Source organism: Natator depressus, chromosome 4, assembly GCF_965152275.1.
Source record: "Natator depressus isolate rNatDep1 chromosome 4, rNatDep2.hap1, whole genome shotgun sequence".
Classification (NCBI taxonomy): domain Eukaryota; kingdom Metazoa; phylum Chordata; order Testudines; family Cheloniidae; genus Natator; species Natator depressus.
Window position 1 is genome coordinate 13,984,038 of NC_134237.1, and position 19,789 is coordinate 14,003,826.

A 19,789-nucleotide genomic window follows, 5' to 3' on the forward strand; every position below is an offset into this window, starting at 1 on the left:
AGACTTCAGTTAAATCTATAATTTAGGTGTATTTAAAAAGAAGGGAGGAAGGTTACATAATCTAATATTAATACAAAAGCTGTCATAAACTAAAAGGGAAAAAAAATCAGAGAAGCCAGTATGAGAAGGAACTTTTAAAACATTCTCCTGCAGAATCTGCAACCCAAACATTGCAGGATTGTACTAGTACATGAGAACCAGAAAAGGAAATTGGCTGGAAACTGGAAATCTGACTAGTCTTTTCTCACTGTCTATGCTGAGTGAGTTTCAGAAAACGCACACCATAAATGGTGAAAAGTAAAATGTATTTCAATGTAGTCTTTGTTTCAATATTTTAAAGTGTTATTAGTGACACAGGTAAGGAAAATTTGTTTTAAAAAGCTAATTTTCATTCTCCAACTGCTAAGACAGTTTTAGCTAAATAAAAAGAAAAGAAGTAAGTCCATAATATGAGAAGTTATAGGAAATGAATTAATCCTGGTAGGTAAGAATCCTTTTGAAAAACCCCAACTGGAAATGACATCTGTTTTTGAACTTCGGAACTGCTCTGCGTCATGCTGACTTCACAGTCTAGAGCAGATACTCACGTGAGGAATGAAGCCTTGAGAGGCTTGGGAAGATGGCACATTAGAGTGGGGATGAGTAAGTGGCAATGATATGTGGCGTGGCTTTCCAGAAGTAGAACCTGATGTATATCCTGGGCCCTGCAGTTCCTGCCGAAGAACAGTAGTCAGGTGTAAGCAGACAAAATGGTGTACAGACTAAAGACTTTTGGACAGGGACCATCTTTGTTATGTGTTTTTTACAGTGTGTAGCACAATGGGGCCTTGGTCCAAGATTCTCAAAAGTGAATAATGACTTTGAGTGCCTCAACTGAGACCCCTTTAGGGTTGTCTCAGGTTGGGAACACAAAAATGGAGGCACCCAAAATCAATAGTCACTTCTGAAAATCTTGGCTGGTCCATGACTGGGGTTCCTATGCAGAATAAAAAACAATAGGATCATACTGACTGCAAGGAATCCTGAATGGCAGCAGGCAGTTTGATGCTATAAAATATGGTCCCCAGTGTAGTCCTATAATCTACTTTACAAGGTACACACAAGTTAACCCTTTTAAACCCATTAGTCACACACACTTCCAGCAGTTTGCTTTGTGCTCAGAATTCCATGTATTGCTGTGGTGGTTACAACTGTTTTCTATCTGGGAACCTCTCAGGAGTAATGATTCTTGGGAGCTGCCACAGGTTGGCTCACCCCTTAAAGGTTGGGGTGAGCAAGGCCTGATTATAGAAAGAGTCACACATGAAAGAGAACAGGGTGATTGCCCTATAAAGAGCACCAAGAGGCTGCAGTGGGGGGAGCATAGCATAGCGAAGAGAAACTGCAGAGTGTGCAAAGACCTCATGTGGGGAAGGCCCTGAGACCAAGGGAGCTGTGACAGAGAGCAGCCCAGGGACCAGGCAGCTTCTGTGGAGAAACATGGATGGAGTCTGGGCCTAAAGGCAAGAGCTGGAAGGCTAAGCCCCAGCTAGGAAGAGCTGGGAGGATGGGCTGTGAGAACAAGCTGGGACAGAATAAGAGCTCTGGCTATGAGAGAAGACACCAGAGCTTAGTATGGACTCTGATGTGGTGATGGTTAAGAACTATTTCTGTTATTGAAGTGGCTCTAGGCAGGGGTGATAATACAGAAAGGAATTGTTTCTGCTATTAAATCAGCCCCAGGCAGGGGTGATGTTATCCTAGAAAAGAATTATCCTATTATTAAGCCAGCCACAGGCAAAGGGTGGTGACATCCATGTGAAAGTTGTGTGCAGTTCTTACAGATCCTACAAATGGGAGCTAAAGGAATCAGTGTGCCTGTAAAGTGACCCATGACCAAGACGGGGTGCTTAGTAGATGGCCATCCTGCTATAGGAGCCACTAGAAAACAAAATTGTCCCAAATTTTAATGTCAAGTTAAATAACTTATTACTGTTCTTGGTGCATTATTCATTTTCATATATAATTCAATAAAACTCTCAAATTCTAATTCACCTGAAACTGCCAGAAAATTTCAGGAGTATCACAGAAGTCTTAGTACTTGTCACAGAAGCATGGTGCCAAAGCATTCTCATTATAACTTTAATTCATTTTAAATCATACCTTGATACCCTTACTCACATGGAATAGTATTTTACAAGTAAGTGACATCAGTGGCACCACTTGTGAAGGGGTGATACTGAACCTGAGTTAAGGGTAACAGATGAGAACCCTTGGGCATATGCTGAAGTAAAAGGAGGGTAGTATTAAAACTAGAACCAAGAGTAAATGCCTACACTTTTCAGTCCACATATTAGCTATAAAGAACTTACTTTTACATCCAAAGTGTGTTGTAGTTTGAAGCGCATAGCTTCTTGCTCCTGACACTGGATTATGCACTGACATTCTGCAAATTGCATAGATGCCTGCAAGAGAGAATGAGATTTAATTAACCTTTTCTTTGTTTTCTATTAAATGTTTTTAATCCTTTCTCTCTAATAAGAACAAGGGGCCCTACAAAGAGACATTTTATTTGTATAGTGCCAGCAGTGTGGTAAGTGCTTTCTAGAAATATAAGACCAGATGCTAGCCCTGCAGAGCTTCCAAAGGGCAGCTGAATTGCCATATGACCCTAGTAGCAATGATACCCACATAACAACCTTAAGGAAAGGAGATATTCCAATTGGAAAGAATCCTGAACACCTATGGGATTTGGTAATCCAAGTGTATTAACTGGGCAAAGCCCTCTTCAAGGCTTTAAAATGGATGAGGGGGTGAAGTTGGTGACTCGTCTGGAATCTAAGCTCTGTTAAATAATACAACTTGTTATATAGTGGAAAAATGTGATATATGCAGATATGATAATACGTATTCTTGTTCTTTATATCTGTACCAGGAAACTAAGCAACAGGAGCTGGGGAAGTTTCTGAGCCCAAGCTCTACAGTGAGGCAGAGAGAGACAGGGACATTTTAAGGAGGGTGTTTTCATAATTCTAATGAAGTTCCTTGTTCAGTGTTAGAAGAAACTGAGTTTCTTTCTGTCATTCTTTACCATTGTCACATGACAAAAAGGCAGTTGACTCTCTGTGCTCACTGAAGCATGGTGAATACAGTGTTCACACACATAATTAGCTGCCTCTTGTTTGCACGGTAGTTTCCATTTCAACATTCAACTCAGAAATAATTTATGAACAGCAGGTTGATCAATTACATTTAATGATGTCTACACAGCGGAGGCTCTCCAGGGCAGGTAAGATAGGCACTATCTGTCCTGTCTGACCATCTGTTATGATATTTACCCATGGCTTTAAATGGGCTCTGACTGTACTTTTACAGTTAGTTTTCACCCACTCACTTTCAGACAGCACCAGCCTTCATTTTGCCTATGCCTTTGTTAGTTGGCTATATTATTCCTGTATGTCCTGTTACACACAACAAAGCTGTGCTAACAACATGATTAAGGTTGCAGAGTCAAGCACTCAGCCTTAGGAAAAGGCCAGAATTAAGGATGCCTGTGGTGCCGGCTCCGCATCTGATCTGTCTTCCCCCCTCTCGCAGGCTGAGTCTCCCTCCCTCGGCTTCTCATCCCAGTCACCCCAACAGCTACCTTGTCTCAGTCTCCTTGCCCAACCAGTCTCTGTCCACCCCACAGGCTCCTAGTTCTAATCTACTCCTTCTCCGCACCCCACCAGGACTAGCTCTCTTCCCCTCTGTATATGAGTCAAGCACATTCCTCTTGTATGCTGCCTGTATGCCTGGGGGGAGGGGGACGTTGTGGCACACGAGGGAGAGTCCCCCTGCTCTGAGTTCCTGTGCCCAGTGTCCCCTGGTGGCCCATGCAGTCCCGAGATGGAGTTTGCTCTGTGGGGATGGCACATAGGAGCTGTGAGGGGTTAAGCATGGCCAGTGCAGATGGAATTTAGCTGCCAAACTCTAACAAGGCTAGACTGAAGATATGCAAATGGAGATTTTTTTCAAAAGTTTATAGCTTGGTGAAGTTTGGGTGTTTTTCACAGGGATAGGAAAAGGCACATCTGGGGCCCCAAGGCAACCCCCTTGCTCCACAGAATGGAGGCACTTGAGCTCCTCCGTGAAATGGTTGTAAAAATTTTTAACATGGGAAAAGCACATTATTTTTCCACAATATCTTTTTCAGAACGGGATGAATGGTTCTAGCTGAAACTCTCCTGAAAACTTCAGCCTGAGGCAAAACCCAGCATGGAAACTTTCAGCCTGAATGGTTAAAGTATGGCAAAGTTGTAAGCAACAGAAAACCATGTTATCATGGGAAGTGTTAGGCAATTTTAAGTTTGGTGTCACTACCAGCTCCATCTCTAACAACAGTTAGTTTTACATGGCTGTTTGGGTCCTCACCTGGAGTGCTGTCTAGACCCAGGGGGCAGAATCTGCCATGATAAGCTCAACCAGACAACAACTGCAACAGCACAAGGTGCTTACAATCCTCCCTGCACTGGGAGGCCTGCAGCCTCCGTAAATGGGCAATACTGGCCAGGGTGACCACCAGGCACATACAGATTCAGTGTCTCTCTGGCAGGGCTCCTACAGAGTCCCGACCACAGAACACCCAGTGGAAGGTAGCAGTGCAAGCAACACCTGCCCTTCCCTAGGGGTGAATTCTTCCCTTCTGGCTCAAGGAGGTGCAACTTGTATCTCCCAAGCGCTGGGGCTAAATTAAGGCTTCTGTTAAAGAAACCAGAAATGTATTAATGTGAGGTCCAGGTCAAGGTTTTAACAGATGTCCTCTCTTAAGGTCCCTTCTCTTCACAGGAAATAGTACAGAAAAGTTTGGGGAATGAAAAATGTGACTGAACTAAGAGCTACCTTATCAAGAGCTGCCTCCATGTTAGCAATTTTTTCTTTCAGACGTCGATCTTGTGACCTTAGGATCTCCAGCTCTCCCGTCATCTTGTTGTTTTCTGTTGCAATACAACTCAGTTCTTGGCTTAGTTTATTTTTCTCTTCTTTCAGATAATGCTTCTCCTACATTTGTAGAGATAAAGACCAAAGTGAATATGAGATAAAAGTTTAGGATTGCTAACATCATACACAGCTGTTGTCTATGAGCTTTATGACTTGAAGTAGTTTATATTCTTTTAAAAATTTTCAGTGAACCTTTCCAGAAGCTCAGCTATCGTACTAAGCAGAAACAGGAATTTTCACAATTGGAAGTGTAGAGTTATAGAGTTAGGCTGTCACCTCACAGAGCCTTGAACCATTTCAAATCTGAAATTTGAAGCTTTGAGAGTATATGAGCATACTCATGCTCCACACTTTTATAAGCTCTTCCATTGCCCAATATCAAAGAAACAACTGTCATACTCCATGCAAGTGACTAGATCCAAAGCTAGCAGAGGAGGATGAATTGCTGTGAACACATGTAGGTGACAATCCAGTCAACTCTACTGGTAACTGAACCATTTATCTGTCTTGGAATCTACTAGACAGACCTTCATTGTTAAGAAACTGACAAGCAGTATCCACCAAAACTTGAACTGCAGAGAATCTGAATTAAGATTTCTGCTAAACTCTCCTCCAAAGCAGGCACCCACTGTGGCATGATCGTATGAACAATAATGTTTACAGAAAATATGAAAATAAGTTATTGTAGCTGCCTGACAATTTTTGTCAATCAGGATATGTTAGCTAATAAATATAATCGTTTCCTGCTACTGAGCAGAATGAACCAAAATCACCTCTGGATGGATTTTTCAGTTAGGAAATAGTATCTCAAATCCAGCAGCAAACAAAACTGAGAAGTAAAACTGAGGATAAGCACTGAGGGCCAGATTCAGAAGGATGTGCAAGAAAGGGGAGTTGGTTGGTAAGAGGGCGTGAGTCTAAATGAGTTTGTAAGTAATTAAGGGCCTGATTCTCATTTACACTAAGGTCACTTTCATCTGATCTGGCAGTAAATTATATTTACACCCAGTTTAGGGCTCCTTTACATCACTAGAGCAGTGTAAAGTGACTTAGGGCTTGGTTACACTTACATTTTGTAGTGCTATAACTTGCTGGCTCAGGGGTGTGAAAAATCACCTCCCTGAGCGCAGCAAGTCAGAGCACTTTAAAGCGTTAGTGTAAACAGCGCTTGGAGAGCTTGGAGCTAATCCCCTCGTGGAGGTGGATTACCAGGAGCACTGGGAGAACTCTCTCCCAGCGCTCGCGGGCGACCACACTTGCACTTCAAAGTGCTGCCGCAAAAGTGCTCCCGCAACAGCACTTTGAAGTTACCAGTGTAGCCATGCCCTAAGTGTATATGAAAATTAGGCCCTAAGTCTGAGGGAATTTAAGTCAGGAGAGAGACTAATTGATGTAACATTCAACTGGAGGAAGCCAGATGAAGGTGTAAGTTATGCTAGCTAATACTCCCTTTGGTCTCTCTTGGACTAACCCTGAATTTGTCCCTGAATCTCTACTTGGAACTATTTATCTAAATATAGTTAAATACTTTTACTTGGAGCTCTTGTGACCTTAGTTGCATTTGTCATTGCCTCCTCCAAGAATTTAATCTTGCTCTGCAATGCATCTATCTGTCCTCTCTTGGCTGTGATTTGCTTCTGCATTCCCATTGCAACTTTCATAGCTGTAAAAGACAAGGTTCCCAACTGATTAGTCCTTTATGAACAAAATGGATCAGGCATGATGCTTTCTGTGTTCTTATTTGGAAATCAATTGTCAATAATACACTAAAAACACACTGAGGGTTGGGATCCTGCAGTCCTTATGTGAGCAAACTTCCCATTAGACCCAATGGGAGTTTTGCCTAGGTGGTGACTCTGATATCAGTATAAACAGAAGAACCTAACCTGGAAAATTTAATATAAACCACTCATACTCTGAGGAAATTCAATTCCAAATTTCCTGGCTTAATCTGATTCCTAGTAAACCATAAAACAACAAGGTGTCTGCATATGTCACTGTTTTTTTATTCCTTTTATAAAATATTTGAATTACCATAATAACATCTACTGAAGGAATAAATATATTTACAAATTCCACTTTTTAAAAAGACAAACAAATATGACGTAAAAAAACCAACTTCCAAAGTTACCATGGCCGTCGGAACCTTCCATAGTCTTTAAAGTGGCTCTGGTTTGTTCCAGTTCAGCTTGGGCAGATTTCAATTGCATTCTGAGTTTGCTTGTGATACCTTCCATCTCTTCACTTTTGCCTCGATAATCCCTCTTTAAATTTTCATATTCCTCTGTTCAATGTAAGCACATTGAATTGAATGAAAGTGTAAAGTGATTCATAAAATCATCCACCTGTTACTAAAAGGTTATACAGATGTACTGTTTAATCCCTTAAAAGGAATATTATATTTATGTAACTAACATAGAAAAAAATTGCTAACAAATTAAAACACGTCATATTCCATTGCATTGCTACGATGTCATCAAAAGGCAGTGTTTCCCAGGAACAAAATGAGATGCATTTCCTAACTGTTCTCTAAAGCTACCATTCTACAACGTGACAGTAAAGCTACACTTCTTAATTGTGCACTGTTCAGGGATCAGACTGCCCATTGCTACCTGGTGTGGCATAGCTACTAGTGAGATAAAATATTTGACCTGTGCCCTTCTCTCAGGCTCTTTTTCAGAACTCCAACCTGCTCTATGTCCTGACAAAGCTATAAGCACCCCCTCGCCACACAATCCCACCTTGAAATCTCTTTGGCACAGCTCCAACTCAAATGCATCCCTCAGACAGCTCTGACCACCTCAAATTCCCCCAATCGTCCTGCACAATGCTATGTTCCCTACACAACTCCCTCTCCCTACCAGCACAGCTCTGGCTCCCAAACAGTGTGCCCCCTCCAGCTCTGGACCCTCCATTTCAGACCCCACCCCCCCATGCCCTCACACACTTTAACTGTTATTACCTTTCACAAAATCTGAGGACAGACTTTCCAAGTAAAAGTATGTATATGGTTATCATCTACTAATCTTGCTGAGGTCAGAGTTAAGGTTGTGCATTGGAGCATGACTGTGGGGAGCTGGGCATCAGTATTGTGGGTGTGTCTATGCTGAAAATGAATGGGGGAATCTGTGAATGCGTGTGGCTGGTATAATGTCTGCATAGTACAGCATGTGAATTGTGGTTGGTCTGGTTGCCTTAACGGGTGACTTCCTTGAGTTCTGGTGACTGTGGTGAAAGGAAATACACTTGTACAACCTCACCTCGTACTTATGAGTTTCTGAGCAGGCTATTATTGGCAGTGATAGGGCTCAGATGCTTTCTGCCAATATCACATACTCTATGTCCCTGGCATCTTGATCTTCTTTCATGTACAGTATTTAAGGAATGCATTTGCTAATGTCCTCTTTCTGATAGGTTAAGATACAAGATTTTACAGAATGCCCATGACAAAACAAATTAAAACATATTTCACTACAGTTTGATAATAAACAGTTAATAGGATTTGCCAGATCAGTTTATTTAAATTATGGAACATTGCACTATCTAGCTTCCCTGTATAATACCTGGGGAAGAAGGAGGGCTCTTGGTGAAGTTTATATTCTGTGACCTACTAGGGTTTTTATTCTGGGCCCCACCGAAGGTCAGGCTGTGCTAAGTATTTTTGCACAAGGCCCTGGGAGTTATGCCTCTAGATTACACCATCTTCACTGTATACTAGAGATCCAAATAATGAATTATCGCTCTGAGGCAGTCTGACCATCAGTGTACTCTATCTGGAAACCTCTTACTTGACTTTACTAGTAGCCATATTTGGATTGAGCAGGCAGCTCTTCTATTTTTAACATCTGCCTGATTTAGCAGATATCTGATCTGAGGCTCCCTACCTGCGAGGCCGGCGAGCTCAGTGCGACTGGCTTTCAGCTCATTCATTAGTTGGTCTCTTTCCAGTTTCATATCCTTTACTGCACGGAGTCTCTCAGTGCAGGTATTTATCAGTTTAACTTTTTCCAGCTCCAGCTCACTCAATCTGGCCTCCATTTCACGGATTCTGTCTTCTTTCTTGTCCATCACAATCTATTTATGTAAATAAATAAATTATAATAAATCTATTAATTAACAATTAAGACATATACACAACAGGATTATTTGAAATCTGATTTTTGTCATGAAATAACTTGGTGCAAAGATGAAAACTAGAATGGAAAAGACACATTCTTAAAAATGGGGGGATAAATGCATAAACAGATTATTTCTGCCTATATATCTCTCTCTCCTAACCCAAGTGATTACTGTTTTTAACAAAAGGTGCTTTGGTCTTAAGACTATCAGTGGCTAAATCAGTTTATAAGATCTCTAACTCACAGATGTTTTGTGTTTTGATTCCTATAGTTACTCACAAGATTTTTAAAAAGACTGATTTGTACCTGTTCACCTGTGAATGAACTGGGATTTGAAATGATTTCTTACCAAGTTGATGGAAACTAGGTTGAGCCTTTGGGAAGGTGCTCAGTATACCATCTACATGAGGTGACCATGAGAAGATCCAGGGTAAAATGGTACTTGAAACCAGAAAAGTCACATGCTCCAAAGGTTGTAGGGGCCATAGCCCAGCTGTGGCACCCCATACACATCACACAACAGCAAAAGTACAAGGAGGCAAGGATGGCTTCATACTAAACCAGCACTGAGAGAAGACGGAGCTGATGAAGAGGTAGATCAGAATATTTTAGTAATAAGGTCCTTCGGCTTTGAAGGCTGCTATACATGAGGTGGGAGACTTCCGTATATAAGTCTCTGAAGTGAGAGCCCTGCTAAGTTTAGGGCCAGATACAGCACTTGCAAAGTCTCTAGTGGATTCAGCCCAAGAAACTTAGAAACATGCTTGTAATAGAACCAGGGAGTCAACTCTGGATCTGATGATGCACTGCAAAACTCCTTAGCCTGCACACAAAACTCTGGGTGCTGAACTGACATCAGACCAGAACCAATGGAGATCAATGGAGAGGGCTCAAATGTTCCTCCAGTGCTGAACTGATCAAATTATTTCTATATGAACCAACAAATCTGAACCCCTGGGAATTGAGTAAGCTCTAAGAACCAACCTTTCCTTTTCTAAGGAGTCTTATCAGCACGTGGATATGGCTAGCTTAGAATGCCTCTTCTTTAAAGAAGATGTCTGGTCTAAAGGGTATGCTCTAGATGAGGAATGTTTAATCAGTCTCAATGAAGAGTGCCACAAAGGTTGAGAGTGCTTCTCCTTCTGTAACTGAACACTCATAATTACTACTACTCAGTAACAATACGATTCTTTCTGTTTTGTTGAAGGTGTGGTCTGACACCTTCAGATCTGACATCTCCAAGGCCTTCAAGATTGAGTGCTGAGTGGACAAAATTTCTTCCTAAACGTTTGTCTACTTCTCCCACTCGCCTCTTGCCTGAGGTGGTGGGGGTGGTGAAGCCTGTATGGTAAGGGGTGCCTCACAGGTTGGTCTGTCATGCACTTCTCCTTGTCATCAACCTTTGAAGCCTAAACATTTCTCTGAATCTGCCTATGAAAGAACAAACTAGTTCTGGATCTAACACTACTGTTGTTATAGTAACAATTAACATCAATTATAATGGCTAATTATTATACTAACATCCACTGTTATTCTAAAACTAATTCACTGTGTAATCGAGAGCAATGAAGCAATGGTTCTATGACTTCTATCACCATTAGAAAAGAAGCTGAAAATGGTAGGCTGGCTTTTTATAACCACAATTTAAAATGTTTAGATCTGCAGATCAATGCGTTCACACCACCACCTACTGCTCAACTGCCTTAGAGTGGGACACACAATGGCTGGAGCACTATTCTGACAGTGGGGATCCACAGTGGTAATTTTGTGATGAAGAACACTCTTTTGCCACCTTCTTCTAGTCCTTGTTTGTTCTTTGGTAAAATGATGGAGCAGATGAATTGGCCTATAGATTATAAAAATAAGAGGCTAAGCTATTCACACAGACATACATTTGGTTGTGCATAATTGGGTAATTGCACACATTGTTAAATTTGCATTTGTTCAGGCAATTATCCCTTTGGTATATGCAAAAGTATGCTTTTACGTGTGCAACTCAGGTGCACATTTTTGAATATTTAGTCCAGTTTAGTTACTACTCTGACTCATGGCCACAGAGTGAAATCCTGGCCCCGCTGAACTCAATGGCAAAACTCCCATTGACTTCAGCGGGGCCAGGATTTCACCCATAATGTGTTAACTTCAGACCTAGAAATATTTATTTTTTCATACAAACTGATCAAAATAATAACGATATCATAATGATAATCTTCCCAGCCATGATAGGTCTTCTAAATGTTTATAGATTCCTAGGCCCATTTTCTGACCTGCTTGAAAACACACAGTGTAACATATCGACATATGGATTTTAAAATAGAAAGAACATACTATCTTGCAGAGACGTAAACATGGTGAAATGTACAGACCTTAAGTTCTTGTACTTCCAGTTTCCGGTCACTGATTTCTTTCACAAGCTGAGATTTCTCCACCTCCATTGCACCAGCAGTTCGGCCATGCTGGCCCACAATCTGGGTCATGGTATCAATTTGCTTTTGGAAGATCTCAATAACTCTTTCCTTTTCCATCACCTGCAGTTTCAGTGTCTCACGCTCTGACTGCACATTTTGTAAGTAGTCCCCTTCATTCTTTAAGTGCTGGAGCTCCTGCAACTTACTATCTACCCGTGACCTGAGCTTCTTGATTTCCTCGTTGGTAATTTCAATGGCTCTCTCCTTCTCTTGCAGGCAGGCTGTCAAGTCAGACACTGTTCTCTCAGAAGCCTCCAGATTTATCTTTTTGGCTGTCAGATCTTCAACTACTTTACGGAGCATCTCTTTGGTTGATTCTAGCTGGGCAGTCAAGGAGGAGACTCTTTCAATGCTTTCATTCTTTTCCTTAATTGCAGCCATCTGAATGGTAACAATAAAATGGTCAGCTTTGACAACCATATTTTCTATCTACCTATCTATGGATTTTCTATAGCATCCATCATAATAGTATCTAAGAGCTTCATTGGTAAATTAGGTTTGCATGACAAGGACCCTAGTGGATTTCATGATTCTTCTGCTTTTCTTCCTTCCTTGATAAAAGAAACACAGGGTGAAATATAGAAAAAAAAATAAGTAGGACTGATGTGAAAAATAGAATAAACAAATTAACTGTCTGTAAACTATTTAGAGGAGACAGGTCTAAATCACTCAATATATCAGAACAGTCCACAAGAGCTTCATAGGGTGCTGCTATTGGTCCTGTGCACATTACATTTACTGTACATGCACAAAATGTGATTTCTGGAGGCTTATAACTGATATTTCTAAATGAGAATGTGCTAATAAAATTTGCAGATGATACCAAGCTGGGAGGTATTGCCAATACATAGAAGGACCAGGATATCATACAGGAAGATCTGGATGACCTTGTAAACTGGAGTAATAGTAATAGGATGAAATTTAATAGTGAAAAGTGCAAGGTTATGTATTTAGGGATTAATAACAAGAATTTCTGTTATAAACTGGGGAAACATCACTTGGAAGTAACAGAGGAGGAGAAGGACCTCGGAGTATTGGTTGATCACAGGTGACCGGAGCTATGAGCCGCCAATGTAATATGGCCGTGAAAAAAGCTAATGCGATCTTGGGATATATCAGGCAAGGTATTTCCAGTAGAGATAAGGAGGTGTTAGTACCGTTATACAAGGCGCTGGTGAGACCTCATCTGGAATATTGTGTGCAGTTCTGGTCTCCCATGTTTAAGAAGGATGAATTCAAACTGGAACAGGTACAGAGAAGGGCTACTAGGATGATCCAAGGAATAGAAAACCTGTCTTATGAAAGGACACTCAAAGAGCTTGGCTTGTTTAGCCTAACCAAAAGAAGGCTGAGGGGAGATATGATTGCTATCTATAAATATATCAGAGGGATAAATACCACGGAGGAGAAGAATTATTTAAGATCAGTACCAATGTGGACACAAGAACAAATGGATATAAATTGGCCATCAGGAAGTTTAGACTTTAAATTAGACGAAGGTTTCTAACCATCAGAGGAGTGAAGTTCTGGAACAGCCTTCCAAGGGAAGCAGTAGGGGCAAAAGACATATCTAGCTTCAAGACTAAGCTTGATAAGTTTATGGAAGGGATGATATGATGGGATAGCCTAATTTTGGCAATTAATTGATCTTCGACCATTAGTGGTAGATATGCCCAATGGCCTGTGATGGGATGTTAGATGGGGTGGGATCTGAGTTACTACAGAGAATTCTTTCCTGGGTGTCTGGCTGGTGAGTCTTTCCCACATGGTCAGGGTTTAGCTGATCACCATATTTGGGGTTGGGGAGGAATTTTCCTCTGGGGCAGATTGGCAGAGGCCCTGGGGGTTTTTCGCCTTCCTCTGCAGCGTGGGGCATGGGTCACTTGCTGGAAGACTCTCTGCACCTTGAAGTCTTTAAACCACGATTTGAGGACATCAGTAGCTCAGACATAAGTTAGGGGTTTGTTACAGTAGTTGGTGGGTGAGATTCTGTGGCCTGCGTTGTGCAGGAGGTCAGACTAGATGATCATAATGGTCCCTTCTGACCTTAAAGTCTATGATTCTATGATTCTGTAACTTGGCCAAAACCAAACCAAGTTTCACCAGACACTCAAAGTCACTTCTCCATCAAGTGTGTTAATGTGCCAAATTTCAAATTCTGGCTGTTTTGGTATAAAACCACCTTAGGCCAGAGACTAGGACTGAAAATTTCTGACTGACAGATGAAAGTTCCGAAAGTTATGAGTGATCAAAACCGGGGCATTAGAATGAAAACCTCTGGCACCTTATGTATAGATGCTGCTCATGTTCCAACTAAGATAACAAAAACAGTGCTATTTTTAGTATATACCTAGTGTATGGGCATGGGAAACCTCTCAATGGTAATAACACCACTCAGCAGTTCCTTCCTGACCTGACGTTCCATTTGTCCCTGACACTCGGTCTTCATTGTCTTCACTATGTTCTCCATGCGCTGCAATTCCATGTTCTTGTTGTCCAGTTCTCTCCGTAGGTGGTCAATGGTGATGCTGTTGCCAGTGTCCCGATCCCAAAGCCGCTTGTTCTGCTCCTTTTCCAGACTCAGTTCCATCTCTTTTTTATGTAGATCAGCCTACAAGAAATTACAGCAGCCATTTCCCTCTTTAAATCATAAAGCCATCCTGTCTTTTGTTTTCCTTAATATTAGCAACAATCAATTATAAAGTTAAATCATTCTTACTATATCTTTACCACTAATAAAAGCCAGGGTTTCTGGTGAACAGCTAGTTTGATGCTTCTGAGGCACCATCCTTCAACACAGCAATAGCTTTAAACTAACCCTCTTCTAAGTACTACTGCTATCACTATCTTATTTAACATTTCAAGACTTGAAGCCTTTGATGCCATTTCTTTGCCAACATACCCTAGCCAAAAAAATCAGCAAAATTAAAAATGCAGCATTGTATCAAAATTAAAAGTGAACCAAATACAAATACTACAGTGCATGCCAAGGAAGGAAATCATCCACCTTTAACAATAATGAAACCTGTAATTTCATGGCTTGATTTACTCTGTTTGCAGACAGCAATTTGTTGTACGTTGTTTCAATCATTTTTAGCTCAGAAACAAATGCAAAGTTTCAAAAACTGATGCCACAATCCCGAATGGCTAGGCAATTTGGAACATGTTAATTTAAAAAAGGGGGTAGCAGAATTCTCAGTAGAACACGAAGAGGCTGAAATTTGGGAAGTGGAGGCAGCATGCAGAATACTGAGTAAAGCCAAAGAAAAGGGGAACGAAACGAGAGGCTCCGAGAATGAAAGAATGAACATACACAGTAAAGGCACTGAAACAAATTTAACTTTTCCCCCCAATGCCTTGGAGAATATTAGAAACTGAGACTACCTTATTCATCTATTACAGTTTCATTTAATCAGTGACCATAAAACTAAGATGCTTTACGCTTAATTGTATAGTGACTGTCCTGACTCTAGCCTTCGCTACAGCTATAAAGAAGAACAGCCATAGTGGGTCAGACCAAAGGTCCATCCAGCCCAGTATCCTGTCTTCTGACAGTGGCCAATGCCAGGTGCCCCAGAGGGAATGAACAGAACAGGTAATCATCAAGGGATCCATCCCCCATCACCCATTCCCAGCTTCTGGGAAACAGAGACTGGGACACCATCCTTGCCAAACCTGGCTAATAGCCATTGATGGACCTACACTCCATGAACTTATCTAGTTCTTTTTTGAATGCTGTCATAGTCTTGGCCTTCACAATATCCTCTGGCAAATAGTTCCACAGACTAACTGTGCATTGTGTGAAAAAACACCTTCTGTTTGTTTTAAACAGTATACCAGAATGCAATCATGCAAAACTCTTCTTCAGATTTCATGTGTCACCTATTGTACAAGTGACACTAGACAGAGAGTTGTTATACTAATCTCCCAAAACCCAATCATGAAATTACAGAACTCATACACAGAGCAAAAGATAAGTGTGATGATAAGCTATTACACTTAGCATTGGAAATAGGGTGTATGTATGAAACCAATGATCTGTGATGCACAATTTTGCTACTATCTGTGCAAGCTGTACAGGTACAGTTTTGCTTTTATTTTGTTTTTTTAATTTAAGATGTTTTCAGTCTATGGCTAGGGACTATTTAGAGCAGTTAGAAAAGTCCTGGATCAAAAAAAAAATCTTACAAAGTAGATATGAAAGGAAAAAAGAAGGGAAGATGGGATGCTAACCTAGCTTAGCTATGAAGTCAGAGTTAAGGATGGGAACGGGCCATAGAGGATGGATCACTCAATGATTACCTGTTCTGTTCATTCCTTCTGAAGCACCTGGCATTGGCCACTGTCAGAAGACAGGATACTGGACTAGCTGGACCTTTGGTCTGACCCAGTACGCCAGCTCTTCTTATTTTAGGGAGCCTTAACTCTGATTTTCAGTTTCAGATGTTTGCATTTCTTTTCATGTTAACCTTAGCTCTGAATTTCCTGGGTTTCTAACGGAAATGAACCTGTGATGAGGTATGTGCCCCACAAGTAATGAAAGAATTAACTGGAGTGGAGAGCTCAATTAAGGCACCTGGTTGCACCTGAAGGGTGGGCCAGGCCCAATTAAAGATGAATCCCAGCTGGGGTGGGGCTGGGTTGTTAGTATGAAGAGAGGAAGCCCAGCCTAGAGGATGATTGTGAGGAGAAAGAGTTTGGCAATGCCTCTCTTAGTAATAGTAAGGGGAGAGACTGGCAGTGTCAAGGAGAAAGCTCCCTGGGATCCTCTCCTGAATAGAGGAGGCTAGTAAGAGTCTAGGAGAGACATGGAGCAAGTACTGAGGTGGAGTAAGCTGATTAAAAAGGCAGAACTGGAACCTCTAGAAAGAGCAAGCATCCTGGTAGATGGTCAATTGAGGAACAGAGCAGGGAAAACCCGAGAGATTAAATGAGAACCTGAGGAGGGCAGAAGTTTGTACTTCTAGTTTGGGATTTTGTTGGGGGACTGAGGGAAGAGCCCTGGCCACTAAAAGAAGGGTGAAACTAGAAAATTTGTGGAAAGAAGGCCTGGAAAAAGGCCATGGAAGGAAGATGTTCAGAGAGACAGCAGCAAGGAGTCTAATGGAGCAGAGGTTAGCTGCTGGCTCTAGGGGCCCAGTGTAAAGAAGGGGTCTGGGTTCCCCTGTCCTTCACTGTGGAAGATTGTGTGAAACCTCTAGGAAGGGGTTATGGCTGAATCCCTGAATGAAGGCTGTAGGGACCATAGGGACCAGAGTTGAGGGCCAAAGTAAGGACTAGAACTATTATTTGTAAGATTTCTTGCTACCCTAGAAGGGGTGGGACTAAATATGACCTGACCAGGGGGCTAAGGTCACAAGAACAGGCAGACCTCTTCCAGGCAGCAGTTGGTGTTAGCAGGCTCTCCTTCATGCCTGCCATGCCTAGCTACAAGGGGTATACCTGCATTGAGTGTGCTCTTTGTGGACCTTTTTGAGGATTTCTGGGGCAGCAAGATTTATAATAAGTCTCAATCTTAATTATAAAGAGGCTGCCAGCTTTTCATAATAGGCAAGGTGCCAACACAACAGGAACAATAAAAACAAAAGCTCTTAGAAGGTAAGATTAAATTCATGTATTCAATTGATTATGAGACAAACTGATTACTAAAATAGAACTCCCCTATAAATTGTTCTTTAATAGTTTTATTAATCTCAAATTCCTACCAGCAGCTGCTGAAGCTGATCATCCAGATTTCCAGATTCTTGACTGTATTGATCCCGTTCAGTTTGAGCCTCTGCCATCTCAGAATGAGCCAGGTGCAATTGCTTTTCGAGATCTTCTATCTAAAGTATGCATGCAAATAAAAAGACTGCAACAGCTGGGGATAATTATCTTATGGGGCAGTTCTACTCTGAAAAGTGACTATGTACAAAAGGTGCTGCTGTACTCTGAAGATCTGCTCCCTATGTGTATTCAGAGAGATCTGCTTGCTTTAGTGATTTAAAATGAGTTTTTACTATTTTTCTTGTTAGTCCTGGAGAGACAACACACCTAGGGGAGAATGAGCTGGCTTCTATTCCCACTCAGACCTCATCAAGAGAATTGTTAACTACAGTCTAAATGCAGAATCTTTATGTGGGTGAAGTCTGAGCTAGGAAAAAACACAGTTTGACTTGCAGATTCCAAGTTGAGATTGCAGGGTTGGCAATTTGATAAATCAACATAAACATAGTACCACCCACAATGCTATTACAACACTTTTCAAAGAACTACACTTAAATTTTAAAATCTTTCTTGGCCCTACTAAGATCTTGAAATTACCTTTTTGCAGTCTTTAAAAAACAGCCAACCAACCTTTACTGGTTCTGTCCTATGCCAATGAAACTGATCTCTCTATAATGCAGTTATAATTACAGGGGAATAGCACATGTTCTGATTATTAATACCAGTTTATTCAGGAGTAACCCCAAAACTCCTGCCTTTTAGACCAGGGGAGAGTGGGAACATCATGCCAATGATGCTGCTGTTATCCAACAGGAGAGTACAGGACAGATCCATAAGGATCTCCTTGACAAGTCTTATCCCAAAGCCTGGTAGAGGCAGGATTTGCCCTCCCTGTCACTGAGCTACAATTCTGATTCTAAGGCCTACGGTGCTCTCGGCATAGAGAGAAGGTGAGGGTTGGCTGTGCGGCCCCTGGTAACTGCTGTGCTTGCTAGAAGTACAACACTAAAGGACCATTCCCAGGCCCTTATCTGTCTGCAGTTGCCCACAGGGCCATTCCTAAAGCCCCCCTGTGGTGGGGCTCCATGGGAAAGGACATATTACTTATTGCACATAATATCTGTGGTGGGGGGGAAGGAAATGATGGTCCACACACTCTCACCCACTCCCTACCTCCTGTGAGAACCCAATCCAGGGGAGAGCCTTCTGTAGGCTCCAGAGGTGTGGGAAGGTACTACCAATGGGGCTAGCCCCCTCGCTTCCATGTGGAACAGATCTGTTCATGGAGAAAGCCCTTCGTGCATAGATCTCCCGAGGAAAATCTGAGCCAGGATTTGGCAGAGTATGGAGAGTCCCTTGCCAAACACAGCGTGGGAACAATGTCCAGATGGAGTAGTACAAAAATAATAGCTTACCCTATACTACCCAATTTCCTCTAAAAATGCTTGTGTCTGGTCATATTCACTTTGTTCTTAAAGATGAAGTGAAATCCTTCAGACAAGCCATGGCCTGAGTGTAAGGTTTTGCGTGTCTGTAGCAATAGCTGATATAAAGCCAATAATACCTACAACACAGCAGGGAGCTTCATTCCTTCATCATAAATACATTATCAAATCTGTGTGCAAACAAATGGGTTAGCTCCACCTGGAGGTGGTAAACTTTCTCTAATGCAGCAGTCTCCAAACTCTTGAGGGTCATGCCCCCACTAATTCCTGTCCACACATCCCTCCGGAATGAGGCTGCATCTCAGGGGGGAGGGACGCAGACAGGGGTAAAAGGGCCAAGGCTGGGGCTGCGGTTGGAGGTGGGCCTGGGGCTGGGAGTAGGGCTGATGCCAGGAGCCAAGGCTGGGGGCAGAGCCACAGCTGGGCTGCAGTGGGGGCCAGCAGCCAGGTGTGGCTCCATTCCCAGCCTTGCCCCCAGCCTTGGCCCAGGGCTGGGAATGGAGCCAAGACCAGCAGCCAAGGCTAGGGGCTGGTACAGGGCCAGGACTTGATCCACGCCGAGACTGGTGACAGGGCCAGGTGCAGGGTTGGGAGTCAGAGACGTGGCTGGCAGCGGGACCAGAGCAGAGCTGGGGGCAGGGAGGGACAGGGTGGTGCTCCCTCTCCACTCCCGAGGGGCTGGCCTAGTCCCCGCTTCTAGGGTTGCCAATTTTGATTGCATGTATTCCTGGAGATTTCATCACATGACATAAGCTTTAATTTCTGGAGACTCCAGGCCAATCCTGGAGGGTTGGCAACCCCACTTGCTGTGCCCTGCCAGACATTCCTCTGCATCCCCTTAGGGCATGGCTCCACACTTTGGGTACCTCTCCTCTAATGTGACATACTTAGAGACAGTGTAGGAGACCTATAGAAAAGATTGTTAAACAAGGTTGGGGACTAGCTCACAATCAGATGATAAAAAGGCTAAAATTTTCAAATGTGGGTGGGTGCTTATCCTTAGATACTTAAATTAATATTCTGGAACTGAAATAAGTGGCCTGATTTTTCACAAGTCCTAAAGGTACTCCGTACTGGCATCTCACAGTAACTT

At 42.2% G+C, this 19,789-nt stretch overlaps 1 protein-coding gene across 1 annotated transcript in view; it reads right to left on the reverse strand.

Moving 5' to 3' along the window:
* Positions 1-19,789, reverse strand: part of CCDC158 (coiled-coil domain containing 158) — a 61,308-nt gene that overhangs the window by 24,303 nt on the left and 17,216 nt on the right. The window contains exons 10-18 of the mRNA XM_074949941.1: positions 17,251-17,370; positions 13,959-14,156; positions 11,444-11,926; positions 8,844-9,033; positions 7,091-7,243; positions 6,510-6,622; positions 4,861-5,019; positions 2,352-2,444; positions 588-713 (exon numbers count right to left, since the gene is read on the reverse strand). Coding sequence (XP_074806042.1) covers positions 588-713; positions 2,352-2,444; positions 4,861-5,019; positions 6,510-6,622; positions 7,091-7,243; positions 8,844-9,033; positions 11,444-11,926; positions 13,959-14,156; positions 17,251-17,370 — 1,635 coding nt within the window. The remainder of the gene's footprint in view (positions 1-587; positions 714-2,351; positions 2,445-4,860; positions 5,020-6,509; positions 6,623-7,090; positions 7,244-8,843; positions 9,034-11,443; positions 11,927-13,958; positions 14,157-17,250; positions 17,371-19,789) is intronic.